General features: G+C 36.7%; 1 protein-coding gene and 1 non-coding gene across 2 annotated transcripts; both read left to right on the forward strand.

The window, feature by feature from the left end:
- Window positions 1-7,375: 7,375 nt before the first annotated feature.
- Window positions 7,376-14,517, forward strand: LOC110616980 (eukaryotic translation initiation factor). Its single transcript, XM_021759538.2, has 9 exons — window positions 7,376-7,851; window positions 9,186-9,257; window positions 9,664-9,759; window positions 10,034-10,261; window positions 11,089-11,186; window positions 12,098-12,185; window positions 12,284-12,634; window positions 12,768-13,010; window positions 13,090-14,517. The coding sequence occupies exons 1-9, from the start codon at window positions 7,684-7,686 to the stop codon at window positions 14,137-14,139; spliced, it is 2,394 nt and encodes a 797-aa protein (XP_021615230.1). The 5' UTR covers window positions 7,376-7,683; the 3' UTR covers window positions 14,140-14,517.
- LOC122723932 lies at window positions 8,433-8,537 on the forward strand. The gene has a single exon (XR_006351127.1). It is a non-coding gene; the product is annotated as a small nucleolar RNA snoR103 (small nucleolar RNA).
- Window positions 14,518-18,299: the final 3,782 nt, after the last annotated feature.

An 18,299-nucleotide genomic window follows, 5' to 3' on the forward strand; every position in this document is an offset into this window, starting at 1 on the left:
TGGTGAATACTAATGCAAAGCATCCTACATAAACATGGCATTAATGATGCATGAATCATGCTAAAACAGTCTTTAACTTTGAAAATAAAGTTCTGTTCCACTCACCTCTGTCAAGGGCAGTCTCTGTAACTTTAACTCTGTGGGCCTCCTTGGTCTCTCGGGTCCGTACCTACACAGGTGGACTCAAATGAGGACCACACTTACTTAAACATAACTCTTAATATCTCCCCAAAACCCCTCTAAAACATCATAGGCATGCATGGAAAAATGGGCAAAAGAAGGCTGGACTGGGCACTTTCGGCGGCTGGTTCGGCGGCCGAAACCTCCCTCCAGAGACGAAACTCATGCATGTTCGGCGGCACCTTCGGCGGCCGAAAGTCTCGTCCAGAGACGAAACTCATGCACTTTCGGCGGCCAAACTCCCCCTTTCGGCGGCCGAAAGCCTCTTTCTCACCCAAAAGCCTAGCTTTCGGGGGCAAGGTTTGGCAGCCGAAACTGCCTCCACAAGGGGTTCGGCGGCCGAACCTTGCTTCGGCGGCCGAACCTGGATTCTCCAGAAAGGCAGAATCCGAGCACAACTCATGCTCTCAGCCTCCAAAATCCTATCAAACACCCATAACATGCATACCAACACTTCTCAACTCACAAAGAACATAACTCATGCATATAGAGGCCTAAAAACGAGCTCAAGCCTCAAAACAACAACAAAACTCATATGATCAACATATGCTCAAACTCATGTTTATACCCCCAAAACATGCCATAAAACTCTCTAAAACTCTTCAAACTTGCCTTAAACATAAGGGGAGGTGAGGATCCATGCTTACCTCTTGAAGAACTAGAGGATTGATGATCCAAACTTGGAGATGGGGGAAAACTCACTCAAAATCTCCAAGTGCTCAACTTTGCTTTCTTTTGCTCAAAACTCTAAAACAAAACCCAAATCAAGTTAAAACATGCAAGATTTGAGGAAAACATGAGAAATCACACCAAGGAGAGCTTGAACCTACCTTTGACCCAAAAACAGAGTGTTTAACACTCAAGTCTCGGGCAAAGGGACTTTTGTAGTGACCAACCGACTCTCCTTCGGCGGCCTAACGTGCATGCAAAACCATGCAACTTTCGGCGGCCGAACTTCACTTTCGGCGGCCGAACCTGGCTTTTGTCCCCTTGGCCTTTTCATTTCCAAAACTCAATTTTCTTAACTCAAAACATGCAAACATGATAAAAAAACACTTAAAAAAAACATCTTAAAAACCTTTCTTCTACCCTTAGGGCAAGCTCCGACATCCTCGAATCCCGACTTCCAACGGAAAATCCGCCGGAACGTAAGAATTCCGATACCGGGGTCTAGCCGGGTATTACATGCCGTTCGGGTTGACTAACGCCCCTGCAGCATTCATGGATCTCATGAATCGAGTTTTCAGAGAGTATCTGGATCACTTTGTTATTGTCTTCATCGATGATATCTTGGTGTATTCCAGGAATGCAGAGGAGCATGCCCATCATCTGAGGATAGTCCTGCAGACCTTGAGAGAGCATGGTTTATATGCCAAGTTCTCCAAGTGTGAGTTCTGGCTAAGGAGCATTTCATTCTTGGGGCATGTAGTGTCAGATCAAGGTATAGCAGTGGACCCCAAGAAGATTGAGGCAGTAGCCAACTGGCCTAGACCCACCACAGTGACTGAGGTCAAGAGTTTCTTGGGTTTAGCAGGCTACTACAGGAGGTTCGTTCAGGACTTCTCCAAGATAGCGGCTCCTATGACCAGATTAACCAGAAAGAACCAGAGATTCACATGGTCGGACCAATGTGAAGAGAGTTTCGAAGAGCTAAAGAGAAGATTAACTTCAGCACCGGTGTTAGCTCTGCCTACTAGTGATGAAGACTTCACAGTGTTTTGTGATGCATCCCGAGTGGGATTAGGTTGTGTGTTAATGCAGAATGACAGAGTGATAGCTTATGCTTCTAGACAGCTGAAGAAGCACGAGCTGAACTATCCTACACACGATCTTGAGATGGCAGCTGTTATCTTTGCACTCAAGATGTGGAGGCATTACCTCTATGGGGTGAAATGTGAGATCTTTACAGATCATAAGAGCCTACAGCACATCCTGAGTCAGAGAGAGTTAAATTTGAGGCAGAGACGGTGGGTAGAACTGCTCAGTGATTATGATTGCAGGATCCAGTATCATCCGGGAAAGGCAAATGTTGTAGCCGATGCCTTAAGCCGGAAATCACTAGGCAGTTTATCTCACATTGCAGCAGAGAGGAGGCCGGTGGTGAAGGACTTTTACAGGCTAGTTGAGGAAGGGCTACAGTTAGAGTTAACTGGTACAGGTGCTTTGCTTGCACAGATGAGAGTTACCCCCGTGTTTCTGGAGCAGGTGGCCCAGAAACAGCATGAGGATCCAGAGTTGGTCAAGATTGCCCGGACTGTTCAGTCAGGCAAGAGTGAAGAATATAGATTCGATGACCAAGGGATTCTCCGCTACGGGAATAGACTATGTGTACCAGATGACATCAGTTTAAAAGGAGACATTATGAGGGAAGCTCATAATGCGAGATACAGCATTCACCCTGGAGCCACCAAGATGTATCAAGATTTGAAGAAAGTATATTGGTGGCCAGCGATGAAGAGAGAAGTGGCACAGTTTGTGTCAGCCTGCGAGATATGTCAAAGGGTGAAGCTAGAGCACCAGAAGCCGGCTGGAATGCTTAACCCACTGCCGATTCCAGAATGGAAATGGGAGAACATAGCCATGGATTTTGTAGTGGGGTTACCGGCGACGTCCAACAGACTAGACTCCATATGGGTGATAGTGGATAGACTGACTAAATCTGCTCACTTCATTCCTGTCAGGAGTGGCTACTCTGTGGACAAGCTAGCGCAGGTATATGTTGAGGAAGTTGTGAGGTTGCACGGGGCTCCTGTTTCTATAGTGTCTGACAGAGGACCCCAGTTTACCTCCAGGTTTTGGCGAAGTCTGCAAGAGGCTATGGGCACGAGGTTAGACTTCAGCACTGCTTTCCATCCACAGACTGATGGACAGTCAGAGAGGACCATCCAGACCATAGAAGATATGCTCAGAATGTGTGTGCTAGATTTTGGTGGTTCTTGGAGGCAGCATCTACCCTTAGTGGAGTTTGCCTACAACAATAGTCACCATGCTAGCATAGGGATGGCTCCATATGAAGCTCTGTATGGGAGGAAGTGCAGATCACCAGTTTGTTGGGAAGAGGTTGGAGAAAGGTCCCTAGCAGGACCTGAGTTAGTAGAGATCACGAACAGGGTGGTGCCCATTATCAGAGAGAGGCTCAAGACTGCTGTTAGTCGGCAGAAGAGCTATGCAGACGTTCGCAGGAAGCACATAGAGTTTGAGGAGGGGGATCTGGTCTTGTTGAAGGTGTCTCCAATGAAAGGGGTGGTTCGTTTTGGGAGGAAAGGTAAGCTGGCTCCACGGTACATCGGGCCTTTTGAGATTTTGCAGAAGGTCGGAAATGTGTCGTATAAGCTTGATTTGCCTATGTCTATGGAAAGAATCCATCCAGTCTTCCATGTTTCGATGCTAAGGAAGTTTGTGTCAGATCCGAGTAAGGTTCTCAGTGAACCAGATGTGGAGATCCTAGGTGATCTCACGTATGTAGAACAACCAGTGCGGATCATTGACACTCAGATCAGAAAGCTAAGGAACAAGGAGATCCCGATGGTGAAAGTCCTCTGGAACCACCATAACATCGAAGAGTGCACCTGGGAGACACGGGAGTCTATGCTCCAACAGTACCCCCATCTCTTTTGAGGTGAGTGTTAGCTTCTTTTGTTCTTTATGTGCTTTGTGTTCTGTTCTGTTTGTACTTTGTTTTGAGTTAGAGAGGAACATTCGAGGACGAATGTTCTTAAGGGGGGGAGAATGTAATACCCGGCTAGACCCCGGTATCGGAATTCTTACGTTCCGGCGGATTTTCCGTTGGAAGTCGGGATTCGAGGATGTCGGAGCTTGCCCTAAGGGTAGAAGAAAGGTTTTTAAGATGTTTTTTTTAAGTGTTTTTTTATCATGTTTGCATGTTTTGAGTTAAGAAAATTGAGTTTTGGAAATGAAAAGGCCAAGGGGACAAAAGCCAGGTTCGGCCGCCGAAAGTGAAGTTCGGCCGCCGAAAGTTGCATGGTTTTGCATGCACGTTAGGCCGCCGAAGGAGAGTCGGTTGGTCACTACAAAAGTCCCTTTGCCCGAGACTTGAGTGTTAAACACTCTGTTTTTGGGTCAAAGGTAGGTTCAAGCTCTCCTTGGTGTGATTTCTCATGTTTTCCTCAAATCTTGCATGTTTTAACTTGATTTGGGTTTTGTTTTAGAGTTTTGAGCAAAAGAAAGCAAAGTTGAGCACTTGGAGATTTTGAGTGAGTTTTCCCCCATCTCCAAGTTTGGATCATCAATCCTCTAGTTCTTCAAGAGGTAAGCATGGATCCTCACCTCCCCTTATGTTTAAGGCAAGTTTGAAGAGTTTTAGAGAGTTTTATGGCATGTTTTGGGGGTATAAACATGAGTTTGAGCATATGTTGATCATATGAGTTTTGTTGTTGTTTTGAGGCTTGAGCTCGTTTTTAGGCCTCTATATGCATGAGTTATGTTCTTTGTGAGTTGAGAAGTGTTGGTATGCATGTTATGGGTGTTTGATAGGATTTTGGAGGCTGAGAGCATGAGTTGTGCTCGGATTCTGCCTTTCTGGAGAATCCAGGTTCGGCCGCCGAAGCAAGGTTCGGCCGCCGAACCCCTTGTGGAGGCAGTTTCGGCTGCCAAACCTTGCCCCCGAAAGCTAGGCTTTTGGGTGAGAAAGAGGCTTTCGGCCGCCGAAAGGGGGAGTTTGGCCGCCGAAAGTGCATGAGTTTCGTCTCTGGACGAGACTTTCGGCCGCCGAAGGTGCCGCCGAACATGCATGAGTTTCGTCTCTGGAGGGAGGTTTCGGCCGCCGAACCAGCCGCCGAAAGTGCCCAGTCCAGCCTTCTTTTGCCCATTTTTCCATGCATGCCTATGATGTTTTAGAGGGGTTTTGGGGAGATATTAAGAGTTATGTTTAAGTAAGTGTGGTCCTCATTTGAGTCCACCTGTGTAGGTACGGACCCGAGAGACCAAGGAGGCCCACAGAGTTAAAGTTACAGAGACTGCCCTTGACAGAGGTGAGTGGAACAGAACTTTATTTTCAAAGTTAAAGACTGTTTTAGCATGATTCATGCATCATTAATGCCATGTTTATGTAGGATGCTTTGCATTAGTATTCACCAAGATGATGCATTGCATTATTACTTGTATATGTGGATTGGACCGAGGCGATCTCAATAGCCCATAAGTCTGTCATTATTGTATGTCCTGTGTGAGCTCCTTTGGGGGCCGGGCATTTACCTTGGATGAGTCCTGTGAGAGCCCTTATAGGGTCGGGCACCATGAGTAGTGAGTGAAAGACCTGTGTGAGCTCCTTTGGGGGCCGGGCACTGACAGAGGGAGTTTTGGGATCATGTCCAATCCGAGATGTGAAATGTTTGTGCAGTGATGCATCATATGATAGCATGTTTTAAATGTGATTTTTTATAGATTCCGCTCACTGGGCTTTAGCAGCTCATCCCTCTCCCTAACCCCATTTTTCAGGGCCTCAGAGAAGAGAAAGAGAAAGAGAAAGCAAGGGTAAAGGCATATGTAATAGTATAGAATAGTGGACATGATAAGGATGTACAGTACAGAGTTTATGTAATGTATAGAAATGATGTAATAGCAAGTTATGTTTTGAGTTATAGAATTGTGCTTGGCCCTAGAGTATGTTTATCCCTTTGTACGTGATCATTGTATAATTGAGATAATGTTGTTATGATGCGCTAGGCTTGGTGCATGGTAGTCGTTCTATCTCTGTAGTTACTGTATGGTACCATAGCAGGTATCACTCTTCGAGTGCATACAGACAGAGCATGCATAGTCCAGGCTTAGTGGATGAGAAAAGTTTCAAGAAAAGAAAAGATAGTCAAGCAAAGAAAGAAAAGAAAAATAAAAAGAGAGTAAGTAACAGTTTGAAGCTTAAGTATGATCATGTATGGGATTTATCATGTACACAGCGTTGACAGTAGGCTTACTACGGGTCCCGGCGGCCTTAAGCCGATCTGGATCCTAGTGCCGGTGATGGTCCGGTAAGCGGGCTGTTACAGCAACCATCCAAAGCCTCCATAAGGAAGCTCAACCATCATATCAACAACTCGAGCCCTCTACTGTGAAGTGTAGATTTGAAAGATAAAAAAAAATAAATAAGAAATGCATAAATAATTTTAAAAAACTCTGTATTAGCAAAAAAAAAAAGTCATTTCATCACTAAAAAGTCAAAACTATACAAAGACAAACACATACCCTAAGGGAATGTAGGTGATTGAATTTCTAAAACCTTAATAGTTTTAGAGGAAATAGGTGTTGGATTCATGTAGGTGATCGAATTTTAATAATTTTTTTATTTTTTACACTTTATTTTTAATATTTTAAAATTTAATTAAAATATTTTAATTTTAATATAATTTAATTTCTCTATATTATTAAAAAACATATTATTATTACTAATCGATTCGGTTTGATTTTTTTTTTATCAAAATCGAACCGAATTGAAATCACCGAAATTTTTAAAATTAAAAATCGAACCGAATCGAAATATATAAAAAATCGAACTAAAATTTTAAATCAATTCGATTCGATTGATTTTTTCGATTTGAACCGAATACTGCTCCCTCTATAATCTAATAATGAATTTAAAGGAGGCCGAAAGAAATTGATATCTTTTGAAATATTAATTTTTGAAGGAAGTTAAATATGAATAAGTTGAATATGAATATATTCTTAATATAATATTAAGTTTAGTATTTTTTATTTTTTTAAAAAAATTGAGTTGATTTTTTTATTAATTTAAATTTAATAATTTATAATTATATTTTTATTAAATTTAATTCTGATTAAAATATAATTATACTAAATTTTAATTTATTAAATATATATTTTATTTTTATTTAACATAAATATTACATTAATAAATATTTTGACCACCTAAATGGAAAGGTTGCATCCATCAATAATATTACTAGTTTACCACGCAACATCATCTAATCCAAGTCACTGACTCCGACATAAAAATGAGGGTAAAGACGTCAATGTATACCGTAGTCTTATCTTCATAGGGGATATCTTCAAGTTGCAAAGGACAATTTTGTAAATAGCTGTCACTTCAACGTGCAGAAGGAAAAGGAAAAACCTCAGACTAAAAAAAGAAAAAAGAAAAATATTTTTATTTTTAATTATATAAAAAAATAAAAAAAATATATATATAAATATATAAAAAAAGCCAGAAACACTCACCTAAAGTAGGGTTTGTATTTCCCTGCCCCCACCGGCCTCACATACTCTTTCTCCTCTCTTCTCGTCTCTGTTCTCCGCAGAAGAGAGAGAAAATCCACGCACCTCTCCTCTCTTCTCCGCCAAACTCACCTTCTTTCTATTTCTTCAAAAATCAATCCTTTACTTTTCTCTCTATAATCATATTATTATTATTAAATTTTCCTTAGTATCTGTTCTATATAGGAGTCAATCTTGATTCAGCAGGTATTATTGTAGCTGAATCTAATTTGGTTTGGGCGGTGGAGATTTTGTCTGCGAGTGAAAGATCGAGGTATGCAGCAAGGTGATCAAACGGTGTTGAGCTTGAGACCTGGTGGTGGTCGAGGGAGCAGACTCTTTAATCCACGCTTGGAGTCCTCCTCTTCTTCTGCACTTTCTTCTTCTTCTATCTCTTTTGGTGATCTCCCTCTTTTGCGTCCTCATGGCGGTGCTCCTCTAAAGGTTGTTATCTTTTACGATTTCTCTCTTTTTTTTTGTAAAAAAAAAATATTGTTTATGCTTGGATCTGGACCTGTTGGAACATAGAGATAAGCTTTGTTTGATTGTATGCAATAGATTTTACCGTGGGTTTTAGGAAAGGTTCCTTTTCTGCATTGGACTTTCAAAAGTAAGGGATCTGGGATTGATGTCGGTGATGATTTATCTCATATTATGAGCTTAATTTTATTATTTATATATTTTGGGAATATTTATTCATTAGTAGATACTTCAATAATAACAATACAATAAAAAAAAAGCATGGACCTTGTTTACTTCTGAATGGATTTGAGATTGCTTTTGCAATCCATCTTTTGTGTTATTTTCTTTTTATATGAAGCTAGTGCTTGAGACAGGTATTTAAAAGCGGAACACGTTAAGTATTGCCTTAAAGATTCTACAATGTAGTTGCATTATTGTTCCTTGGAATTCTTCTATAAGGATTTTGTTTGGAATTGACTGTTTTTTCCCCTCAAGAATAAGAACTTCAAAAGATTGAATGTTGCTATTCATAATTGTTCAGGTGTCCTAATTCTTGGTGGGCCACTTGATATGTGTACCTGCTGTAAATATGGACCAACATCAATATGTAGGCTTTAGGTGGGCTTGTAGTGAGTTTCAGATTGCCCATAAAGGACCTGCTAACATTTTAATTTTTATGGATTGTAAATATAGTTGGACGGTGATAGAATGATAGAATGCATCATGCCCACAAGATCCAAGAGAAGTTTGACGTTTTGAGGTTTCTTTGTTAGGTGGTAGCCCAGGGTCAAGTTCTGTCCTATTTACTTATTTATTTTAGAGGATGTAGCTGGAATTCGCTATATGTTAAAAAGAATGGAAATATTTTTTTTTTTTTGAAAGCTTTGGCAAGTATATGTATAAGTTTTGTTAGCACGAATTTTGTTTATTGCTATTGTAAATCCCAAATCGACAAAGATAATATACATTGCAATTTCAATTTAACCATTCATCACGAGTATGTTCAGAGGCTATGCAGTTCCTTTTGACTTGGTATGATATGCATGTTCTTAAACTTTTCTGCATTGTATGTTCTAATTTTATTAAAGAGAGGCAAATATATGTTTGAAGTTATTTTATAAATCAAGGCATTAGTTTTATGTATGATTTATGGCATATCTTGTAATAGGGCGTCTCAGACTTGCAAGCCAAGCTGTCTGTTTTGTTCAATTCAGTTGTTATTGGACTTGGTTTTTTGGATTTTGATTGTTGCCTATTGAACTTGGTAATATATTATTGAAGTTCCTAAACTTCCCTATCTTATGTTTTGTTGTTAGACTGGAGACTCAAGATTTGAGACTCATGACCGAGTGAGGTACACAAGAGACCAGCTGGTGCAACTCAGAGAGGTAATAATTTTTATTGTATGCCTGGGATGTTATTAAACAATGCAGTAGAATCTTTCTAGGTAGATTTAATTTTCCCTGTATCTCATATGAGTTGATTCCTATGACTCTAATCACTGGGATGAAGCATCAAAACAATGGTAAATTAATTGGAAACTTTCCCCCACTATCTCCTGTATTTCCCTTTTTTTAAATTTCAACTTTACTCCTTTCTTTTTTTTTTTTTGGCTTTTTACAGTTAAGCTTTAAGATGTAATTTTCACAAATACTCTCTTCAGATGTTCATCTTGGTGATTAAACATAGAGCATTTATGTTGTGAGATGTTGTTTTCTGGAGATTCATATCAGTTACATGTTTCTTATGGTTTATGCATTTCCTCATGTATCCCTTGGCCATTATTTCTCAAAGGCTGTTGTGATATCTGATGAGATCTTAAAAATCAAACGAGAAATTGAAGGTGAGCTTTTTGGTGAAGATCAAAGCTGGGGTCGTGGAGAAATCAATGTGAGTTTCTTTCCTGTTTTGATTTGCTCGCATCTTTATATTTTTAATTTTTCCCCTTTGCATGAAGGATGGCTTTAGGGTTTTATAAAATTGTTAAATTTGGTAAGATGGTGACATGGTGTTGGTTCTCTTTTACATGTCTTTGCTTTTATCCAATGTTTATTTAAGGTTCGTCAATTGCTGTAATCAAAGTGGTCAATGGATTGACTGATGAATTTTCTGATTTCATTGAGTTGTCAGCTTTTAGAATAATTATTATTTTTTCTCTACCCAGACACCAAATCAGTCTCAAAGTCGTTATTCAGAGCCAGACAATCGTGATTGGCGTGGTCGTACTGCACAATTTTCTTCATCTGGAGAGGAGAGGTCCTGGGATTCTCTTCGAGAAAACAGGGACTTGGGAGGGCGATATGACTCCAGACAGCCTGATACAAGTCAATTTAATCGTCAGGACCAACTCAATTCCCAATTTGCAAGAGCACAAATCTCCTCCAATCAATCGGTATCATCGTGTTCATGCTCTTGTTCACGTGTTGTCTTGAAACTATTATTTATGAATCCAGAAATTGTATTTTTATTTTTGCTGATACAATAAAATTTAGTTCACATGGATTGTATTGGTTTGTGAAAGCGGATGCATCTTTGTTTGACACATGCTCTGATATACTGAGATGGGAATTTGAAAGTTGAGCTCCATTTGTGATGCCATTCTTTGTTACTTTTCCCTTCTGTTGTTGTTTGGGTTTGCTTTGGCCATTAGATTGAAATTGTTTAAATAAATAGCATGTCATATTGAGACATGAAGTATGGTTAACAAATTCTTCAAATACATTGCATTGCTATAATCCTTTTTTATAGGAGTTATTATGAAATGTCTTGGCATGAGAAATTCAATTTAGATATACTAGTGATGAACCATTTCATCTTCAAAAGAACAGTTCTATCATATCGTTGTTGCTGGATTTTAAGAGTACAGAAGCTCCACCTTTTTACTTTATGTTTATGTAATACTGCTTTGAAATAATAATATCTTTTGGCATAAAAGAAGCTGTGAATGAGTCCATGGCATGAGAAAATCATGGCTTCTTTGATTTGAAGAACAAGGTAGCTTAAATATTGCTGTAGTTGGTTCTCCATATTGCATTAATTATGTCACTGTTCTTCTCTGCTGATATTTGTTTACTTCTTTGTCTGTAACCCTACTTGAATTATAATGCATGTTATACGTGTTATTGGTGTTATCATTATTATTTTTGCTGCAAAATTGTGCCTTTTATGGGCATGTGCATTGACTTTAGTTCTGAAACCATATTTTATTTTGGAAACCAGGGGGGTCCTGCTCCAGCTTTAGTGAAGGCTGAGGTTCCATGGTCAGCTAGAAAGGGGAATCTATCTGATAAGGAACGAGTCTTGAAGACTGTAAAAGGGTAATTCATTGCACCATTTTTTATGTGATCTCTGCATTATTGAGCATGGATTGTTCATGGAATGCATAAATCTTGGATTTTTGTCCTGGAAGTGTGTACATGTTAGCAGTCTTTGTAAATAATAATTATTTGATCCTTTAAACATTAAATTCCTGTATGCTATCCTCAAAGAGCTAAATGATCCTGAATCTTATATGGTAATTTGTTTAAGATAGAACTTCTGAATGAACATGGTTTCCATAGAAGTTTCAACCCATATGTTTGAATGTTATATATGCCTTCTTCAGCAATTAAAATCTCTGGCAAATGAAAAACAGTCATGCAGACATCTCATGATCATAGTTAATTGTATTTATGCAGTACAATAGTCATAGAATATAGATGGTCACTTGCTATAATTGACTGCTTCAAGTAGAATCTCATCGCAAGCCAGAAGAATGGCTTAGGCCACCGTTTTTCTGTTATCTTCTTTGTGTACTTCTTTAAAAATTTCTATATGCAGAAGATTGTATACCATCTTGTCATTTTTTGCTTATAAAGATGGTTGTCTTTTTTATGATAACTATTTTTAGGTTAGGGGACCATTACTTGGTGCATGGTATATTTCCTGGGTTCACAAATATTGGATGTGGCTTTGAATTTTGAGAGTATCTGTCTTTTTATTGTTTCTTCTCTGCTCACTAATTACTAAACAGTTTTCTTATGGACTCCTAGAATACAACCTTTATGTTCTTAATTCCTTTCTGTATGTTTGATTCCTTCTGCTGTTTAATCTTTTCCCACAGTAAGTTGTCTTGACGGCTGACGCAATCCATATTTTGAATGTTAATGGAGTTTGCAAGGCCAGTATGTGATGTGATTTTTATATTGCAGTAGTGCCCTGTCCTAAACAAAGTTACTTTTTTGTGCAGTATATTGAACAAGCTTACCCCTGAGAAATTCGATCTTCTCAAGGGTCAACTTATTGACTCTGGCATTACATCAGCCGATATTTTAAAGGTTAGTTTCTGTTTTTTCCTTTACTTTTTCTTTTGTTTGTTTTCACCAGTTAGATGTCTTGCAATTTCCAGATGTACTCATGGTAACTTGTCATACAGGGTGTGATCCAGCTTATATTTGAGAAGGCTGTGCTGGAGCCTACATTTTGTCCTATGTATGCTCAGCTGTGCTCTGATCTAAATGAAAAGCTCCCTCCATTCCCATCAGAAGAACCAGGTGGGAAAGAAATCACATTCAAGCGAGTTCTCCTGAATAACTGCCAGGAGGCATTCGAGGGAGCTGACAAGTTGAGACAGGAAGTTCGGCAGATGACAGCTCCAGAGCAGGAGCTTGAACGCAGGGATAAAGAAAGATTGGTCAAGCTTCGTACCCTTGGAAACATCCGTTTGATTGGAGAGCTCCTGAAGCAGAAGATGGTTCCTGAGAAGATTGTTCATCACATTGTTAAGGTTAGAATTGAAAATCATCTTTCTTCCCTGATTAGGCAATGAAATAGGGTCTTTGCTGTTTCCCTTTCTCTCTCTTTCAATCCAATTCCTTTTTCTTTTCTGGGATTTCTTATGTTGGTTGCTATATGAACAGGAACTTTTGGGGCCTGATACCAAAATTTGTCCTGCTGAAGAAAATGTTGAGGCCATATGTCAGTTCTTTAACACTATTGGGAAGCAACTTGATGAGAGTGCGAAATCGCAACGTATAAATGATATATACTTCCTTCGAGTGAAGGAACTTTCATCAAACCCTCAGCTGGCTCCCCGACTTAGGTTCATGATTCGTGATGTTCTCGATCTGCGTGCGAACAACTGGATCCCTAGACGTGAAGAGGTGGGGTTTCGTTCCATCAGTTACCATTTGTTAGTTGGACATCACATGCTTATTAATATGTATCCTTTTATTATTGCAGGTCAAAGCCAAAACCATCACTGAGATACATTCTGAGGCTGAGAAAAATCTTGGATTGCGTCCAGGTGCTACTTCAAGTATTAGAAATAATCGTGGTGTTATTTCTGCTGCTCCAGGGACTGCTGGCCCTGGGGTCTTTCCCATTAACCGACCTGGTGCAGGGGGTATGATGCCCGGCATGCCAGGAACTAGGAGGATGCCTGGAATGCCTGGAATGGATAATGATAATTGGGAGGTACCCAAGACCCGCTCAATGCCAAGGGGTGATGGATCAACTATGCAGCATACAGGACGTGTCTCATCACCAATGTACAATAAGTCAACATCTCTTAACACAAGGCTGTTACCTCAGGGTAGTGGTGGGTTTATAGGTGGAAAGAGTAGTGCCCTCTTGCAAGGAAGTAGTGGCCCTTCTCCTCGCCCTTACGGTGTTGGTTCGGGCAATGAGCTTCCTGCTCAAGTCCCTGCACCTGCTAAAACTTCACCTGCTCCTTATGTTGCTCCCTCTGTTGAGAAACCAGCGGCTTCAGCTGTAAGCTTAAATCCCGAGGAACTTGGGAGGAAAACTGTATCACTTTTGAAGGAATATTTCAATGCACGACTTCTGGATGAAGCGTTACAGTGTGTGGAGGAACTGAAGTCTCCAACCTACCATCCTGAAGTTGTGAAGGAAGCCATCTCCCTTGCCTTGGAGGAAAACCCACCATGTGTAGAATTAGTTGCCAAACTTCTTGGATATTTGTTGTCCAAGAACGTTATCACAGCTAGAGACATAGGTACTGGGTGCTTGCTCTATGGTTCGTTGTTAGATGATATTGGCATTGATCTGCCAAAAGCACCTAACAATTTTGGTGAAATAATTGGCAAACTAGTTTTGGCTGGGGGATTGGACTTTAAAGTGGTGAAAGAGGTCCTTAAGAAGATGGAAGATGATAGATATCAGAAAGCTGTATTCGATGCAGCAATGGGGACTGTTAGTTATAGTCCAAATCCACAAGTTATATTAGATTCACAGGAATCTTATATTGAGGATTGCAAGAGTTTGTTTTAGTAAGTGTAGAATTCTATTGCGCGAAATACTTGAGCATCTGTATCCACTTGAACTTTTGTGCTTTCTTTCGCATCATAATGCCCTGTCCAAAACCTTTGAGGCGAGCAACTTGTACTATTGTGATAAGGTGGAGCTGCCAAGAACAGGTCAATTTTTTTTTTCTCCTTTTTCAGAGTCATATTTTTCCTCAAGGTCATAGTTGTGTGTTATTGAGCAAAGAAATGAACACTATAATGCTGTGGATTTTGTTCTCGAGCCTGGCTAATTATTTGCCTAATTGCTTGGGAATGGTGGCCCTTTCATGGGATCCAGCTGTTTTGTATTGATTAGTTTTGACGATCTCCTTTTCTCATACTCGACAATTTAGTTTATTGTTTACATCCTGGCTCATAAATCCTGAATTTTTAGCTTTGAATTAGTAAGAGGTACTGGAAAATATTTTTTTTTTGAAAAATATTTTTCTGTTAAATAAATAGAAGCCAAGTTTGGTTTTTGAATTTGAGCAATGGTTGTTAGCTTGCATTACAAATTGAGAGACTTGAAGAGAAGACATGATTTTATTAATTTTTAGGGAAAATCTTTCTTTTTTTAATTTCTCGTAGTTGATTAAAATATTTATCTTTAAACTGGAAGGTGATATTTGTGTATTAACATTATTTAAATATTTGAAATAGTAATTTTTTTAAAAAAATTATGAATGCCTTATTTTAACTATGTATTTGGGTTAAAGTTTTTTGTTGTTCAACTTCTCTTTTCTTTTCTCTTTTCTTTTTCCCCCTTATTTCTTTCATGCACAATCAATATCCAATCAAAGGCCATGATTTTTAAACCACTGCTTTTTATGCTATCGAGAAGAAATTAAAGGCGGTGGAGTCTTTGCCTTGTGAGGACTCATGACTCTTGTTGGAAATCTTCATTATTTTAATTTTTGTTGAAAATTATTTTTAAAAGTTCAATTTCTGATTCTTAAAAAGTTCCAAAATTTAATAAATAAGTGAAATATGAGAAAAGAGGAGTTATGAGAGAGAGATGGAAAGGGATATATAAGGAGAGGGAATGGGAGAGATATGGAGAGAGGGACAACATAGAAGAGGAAGAAACACCATCTTTTCTTCTCTAATTTTTGTCTAATAAAAAAATAGAAAAATAGAGATGGAGCGACTCCGTTCTTATTTCTCCTTATTTAATTATCTATATCTGTCTCCCCTTTGTCTCGCCTTATTTAATTATCTCTTAAATTAAAGGAAGGGAGAGATAGAGTGATTCCCTCTTATCTCTCTTTATAGCTCTCCCACACTATCTATCTTTTCACCCTCTTACTAGAGAAGCTCTGGTTTGGCGAGAAGTAGCCATTTTATTAGACCATGTAATTTCTGGCATGTGATAATAGGAGACTCTTTATTGGTGGTGAAAGTCTTGAATGATTATGCTTGTTTTGGTTTCATCACAGGAATTATCCAGGACACTCTTCTCTTGTTCTCTAACCATGTCTCCTATTTCTTTAAACGTGTGAATAAAATGAGAAACTCTACGATGCACACTATTGTGAGAAAACGCTAGTTCAATGTGCCCTTTTATTGGAACTTTGTCACTCGATTCAACTTTGTAATTGCTTCTTTAGCACTGTTAATGAATTATATAAAAAAAATAAAACACACACCAGAATGGCCTTATTTATATATTGAAACTTATTGAATTTATGCAATAATATAATCGAAGTAACTAAAAATCACACTGATGTTATTTTATATATATTGTATTATTTTTCTTTTTCAACTTTCGATGATGCCGTTAAGAAAAATTACTTTTTTATCTTTGAAATATAACATAATTAACGAATTTATTTTTTTATTTTTAGAATTCGATACTTCAGCTTCTCAATTTTAATTTTATCAAAATTAGAAGTTATCCGTTTGGAGAAATAGTCTAATACTCTTCTTAAACTCTAATACTTTAGTTCCTAAACTTTAATTTTATTAAAATTAGAGGTTTCTCTCAAATAATTGAAGTAACAAAAAATTGTTGTTTATTATTGCTTAACCTGTTCTCATTGCCTGCTACTAGTTGCGCCTCCCGCTTGTGTTGTTGCTCCCACTCGCGGTGATAGTGAGAGCTTATTTGAGGCTTCAATGAAGGCAGCGAGCAACGACAATGAGACTTCCCTATTTTAATGAAGGTAACAAGATGACAAGGTTTCGCCGGCTTTGACTAAAATAGCAAAACAATGAGGAGTGCTTTTTTGAGTGACGATGACGAGAATAGTAATGATAATGAGGGCTTCTTCACGATTATGATGAAGGACGAGGGGTGCTTCTTTTCGGCGATGAGGAAAGCTTCTCCTTCGATGGTGGCAATGACAAGGAGGACAGTGACGAGCCGACGATGATTATGGGAAAAGGGAAGAGAGAAATCGGCTCGAGGGAAGGAGGAGAAAGGTAAGGTGAAGAGAAAGGACAAAAGAGAAAAGGAGGATAAGGATATTTTGAGATTATATTTTATTTTATTTTTTTTAACTAGATTTAAATCATTGATTTAATAGAATTTTTGGATGAAAAAATTGGTTTAACATAATTTTTGGATGGAAAAATTTTGAATTTGGATGGAATTAAAGTTGAGAGACCGAAATGGTTGTGTTCTTAAAATAAAAGGATAAATTTATTAATTATATTATATTTCGAGATGAAAAAATAATATTTTTTAATATATAATATTAAAATATTACATATAAAAATGAAATCACTAGTGTAGATAAGGTGCAGTGTAGATTAATAAACGTATATACATAAAAGAAAGTAAATAAAAGATTGCCAAAACTACCTATAGTTTTATTTTGTAATTATAAAATTACGCATTATTTTCATTTGCTAGCAAATAATATAATTTGTAACTATTACTTAAAATCTTTAATTTTATTAGTTAAGTAGATTTCATATTTAAATCATGTTGATTAAAGAATTTTAATACTTAAAAATTTTATGTAATCAAGTTTTATTATGATTTTAAACAAATTATTACAGAAAAAATGAATCAATAACAATACAATTTTATTTTTTAAAAAATAAAAAAAAAGCTAAAAAACATATCATTAGTAAAATATAAATTAATTTGTTGATAATAAATTAATATATGTACAATTCCTTGCAAGATTCTTGAGGTACTGTGCATCAAAGGGCTTTTTGTTTTTAATAAAAATAAAAAGCGAGTACTGCATTAGAATGAAAAGTTACTCTACCGTATTTTAAAAGCGGGTGAAATCCTACCTCGTTTTAATAATAATTAAAAAATAATAATTTAAATACATTATTGCAATTTAAAAATAATTCAGTAATATTGCTATGCTGTATTTTAATTAATTTAGATTATGAATTTAATTGTTATTTAATTAATTATTATATTATATTATATTAATTTAAATTATTTAATTATATATTAAATTTATAAAATATAATTATAAAAATTATATTAATATTAATTAATTTTTATTTAATTAATTATTTTATTTTATTTTATTAATTTAATTAATTATATATTAAATTTATAAAATATAGTTATAAAAATTATATTAATATTAATATTAATTCATTTAAATTATTTGTAATATAATATTAAATTTATTATATTTACTACTTTATTTTATTAATTTATATAATTTAATTAATGTTAAGAATATATATAAATGTATTAATATAATTTATTTTATAAATATATTAATTAATGCTAACGATATATATAATTTATTTTATTAATCATATTTATTAGTGTAGAAATTATAAAAAATAAATAAATAAAATATATAAATACTTAAAAATAGTGGGATGTAATAAAAATAGGTCAAAAAATATATATAAATGATAAAACTAAAAAATAATGTTAAGGATAATCAAATGTTCCTGCGTGCTATATGGATATTGTTTTTTTAAGTACATTGAGTTCTATACGATCAGTTTTATATTTTCGCCTTTCATTATCAATATTTATGAAAGGGATGGAAATATTAAAAATCAATATTTGTAGAATATTTTGAAAAAAATATGAGAAAATATAGAAAAATTATGAGAAGAAATATGAAATAAAATAAATTTTAATTTTTTATAATTTTTATAATTCATAAATATCTATATTAAATATTTATAAATTTATTGTAGTAAAAATAGTAAGAT

Source organism: Manihot esculenta, chromosome 6 (assembly GCF_001659605.2).
Source record: "Manihot esculenta cultivar AM560-2 chromosome 6, M.esculenta_v8, whole genome shotgun sequence".
Taxonomy (NCBI): Eukaryota; Viridiplantae; Streptophyta; class Magnoliopsida; order Malpighiales; family Euphorbiaceae; genus Manihot; species Manihot esculenta.

What these genes read in the sequence shown, in the direction of transcription:
- LOC110616980 (XM_021759538.2), top strand. Translation starts at nt 7,684, where the DNA reads ATGCAGCAAGGTGATCAAACGGTGTTGAGCTTGAGACCTGGTGGTGGT. An exon ending in AGCTGGTGCAACTCAGAGAG is followed by an intron (nt 9,258 to 9,663) that starts GTAATAATTTTT and finishes TATTTCTCAAAG; the next exon opens with GCTGTTGTGATATCTGATGA. An exon ending in TTGTTCATCACATTGTTAAG is followed by an intron (nt 12,635 to 12,767) that starts GTTAGAATTGAA and finishes CTATATGAACAG; the next exon opens with GAACTTTTGGGGCCTGATAC.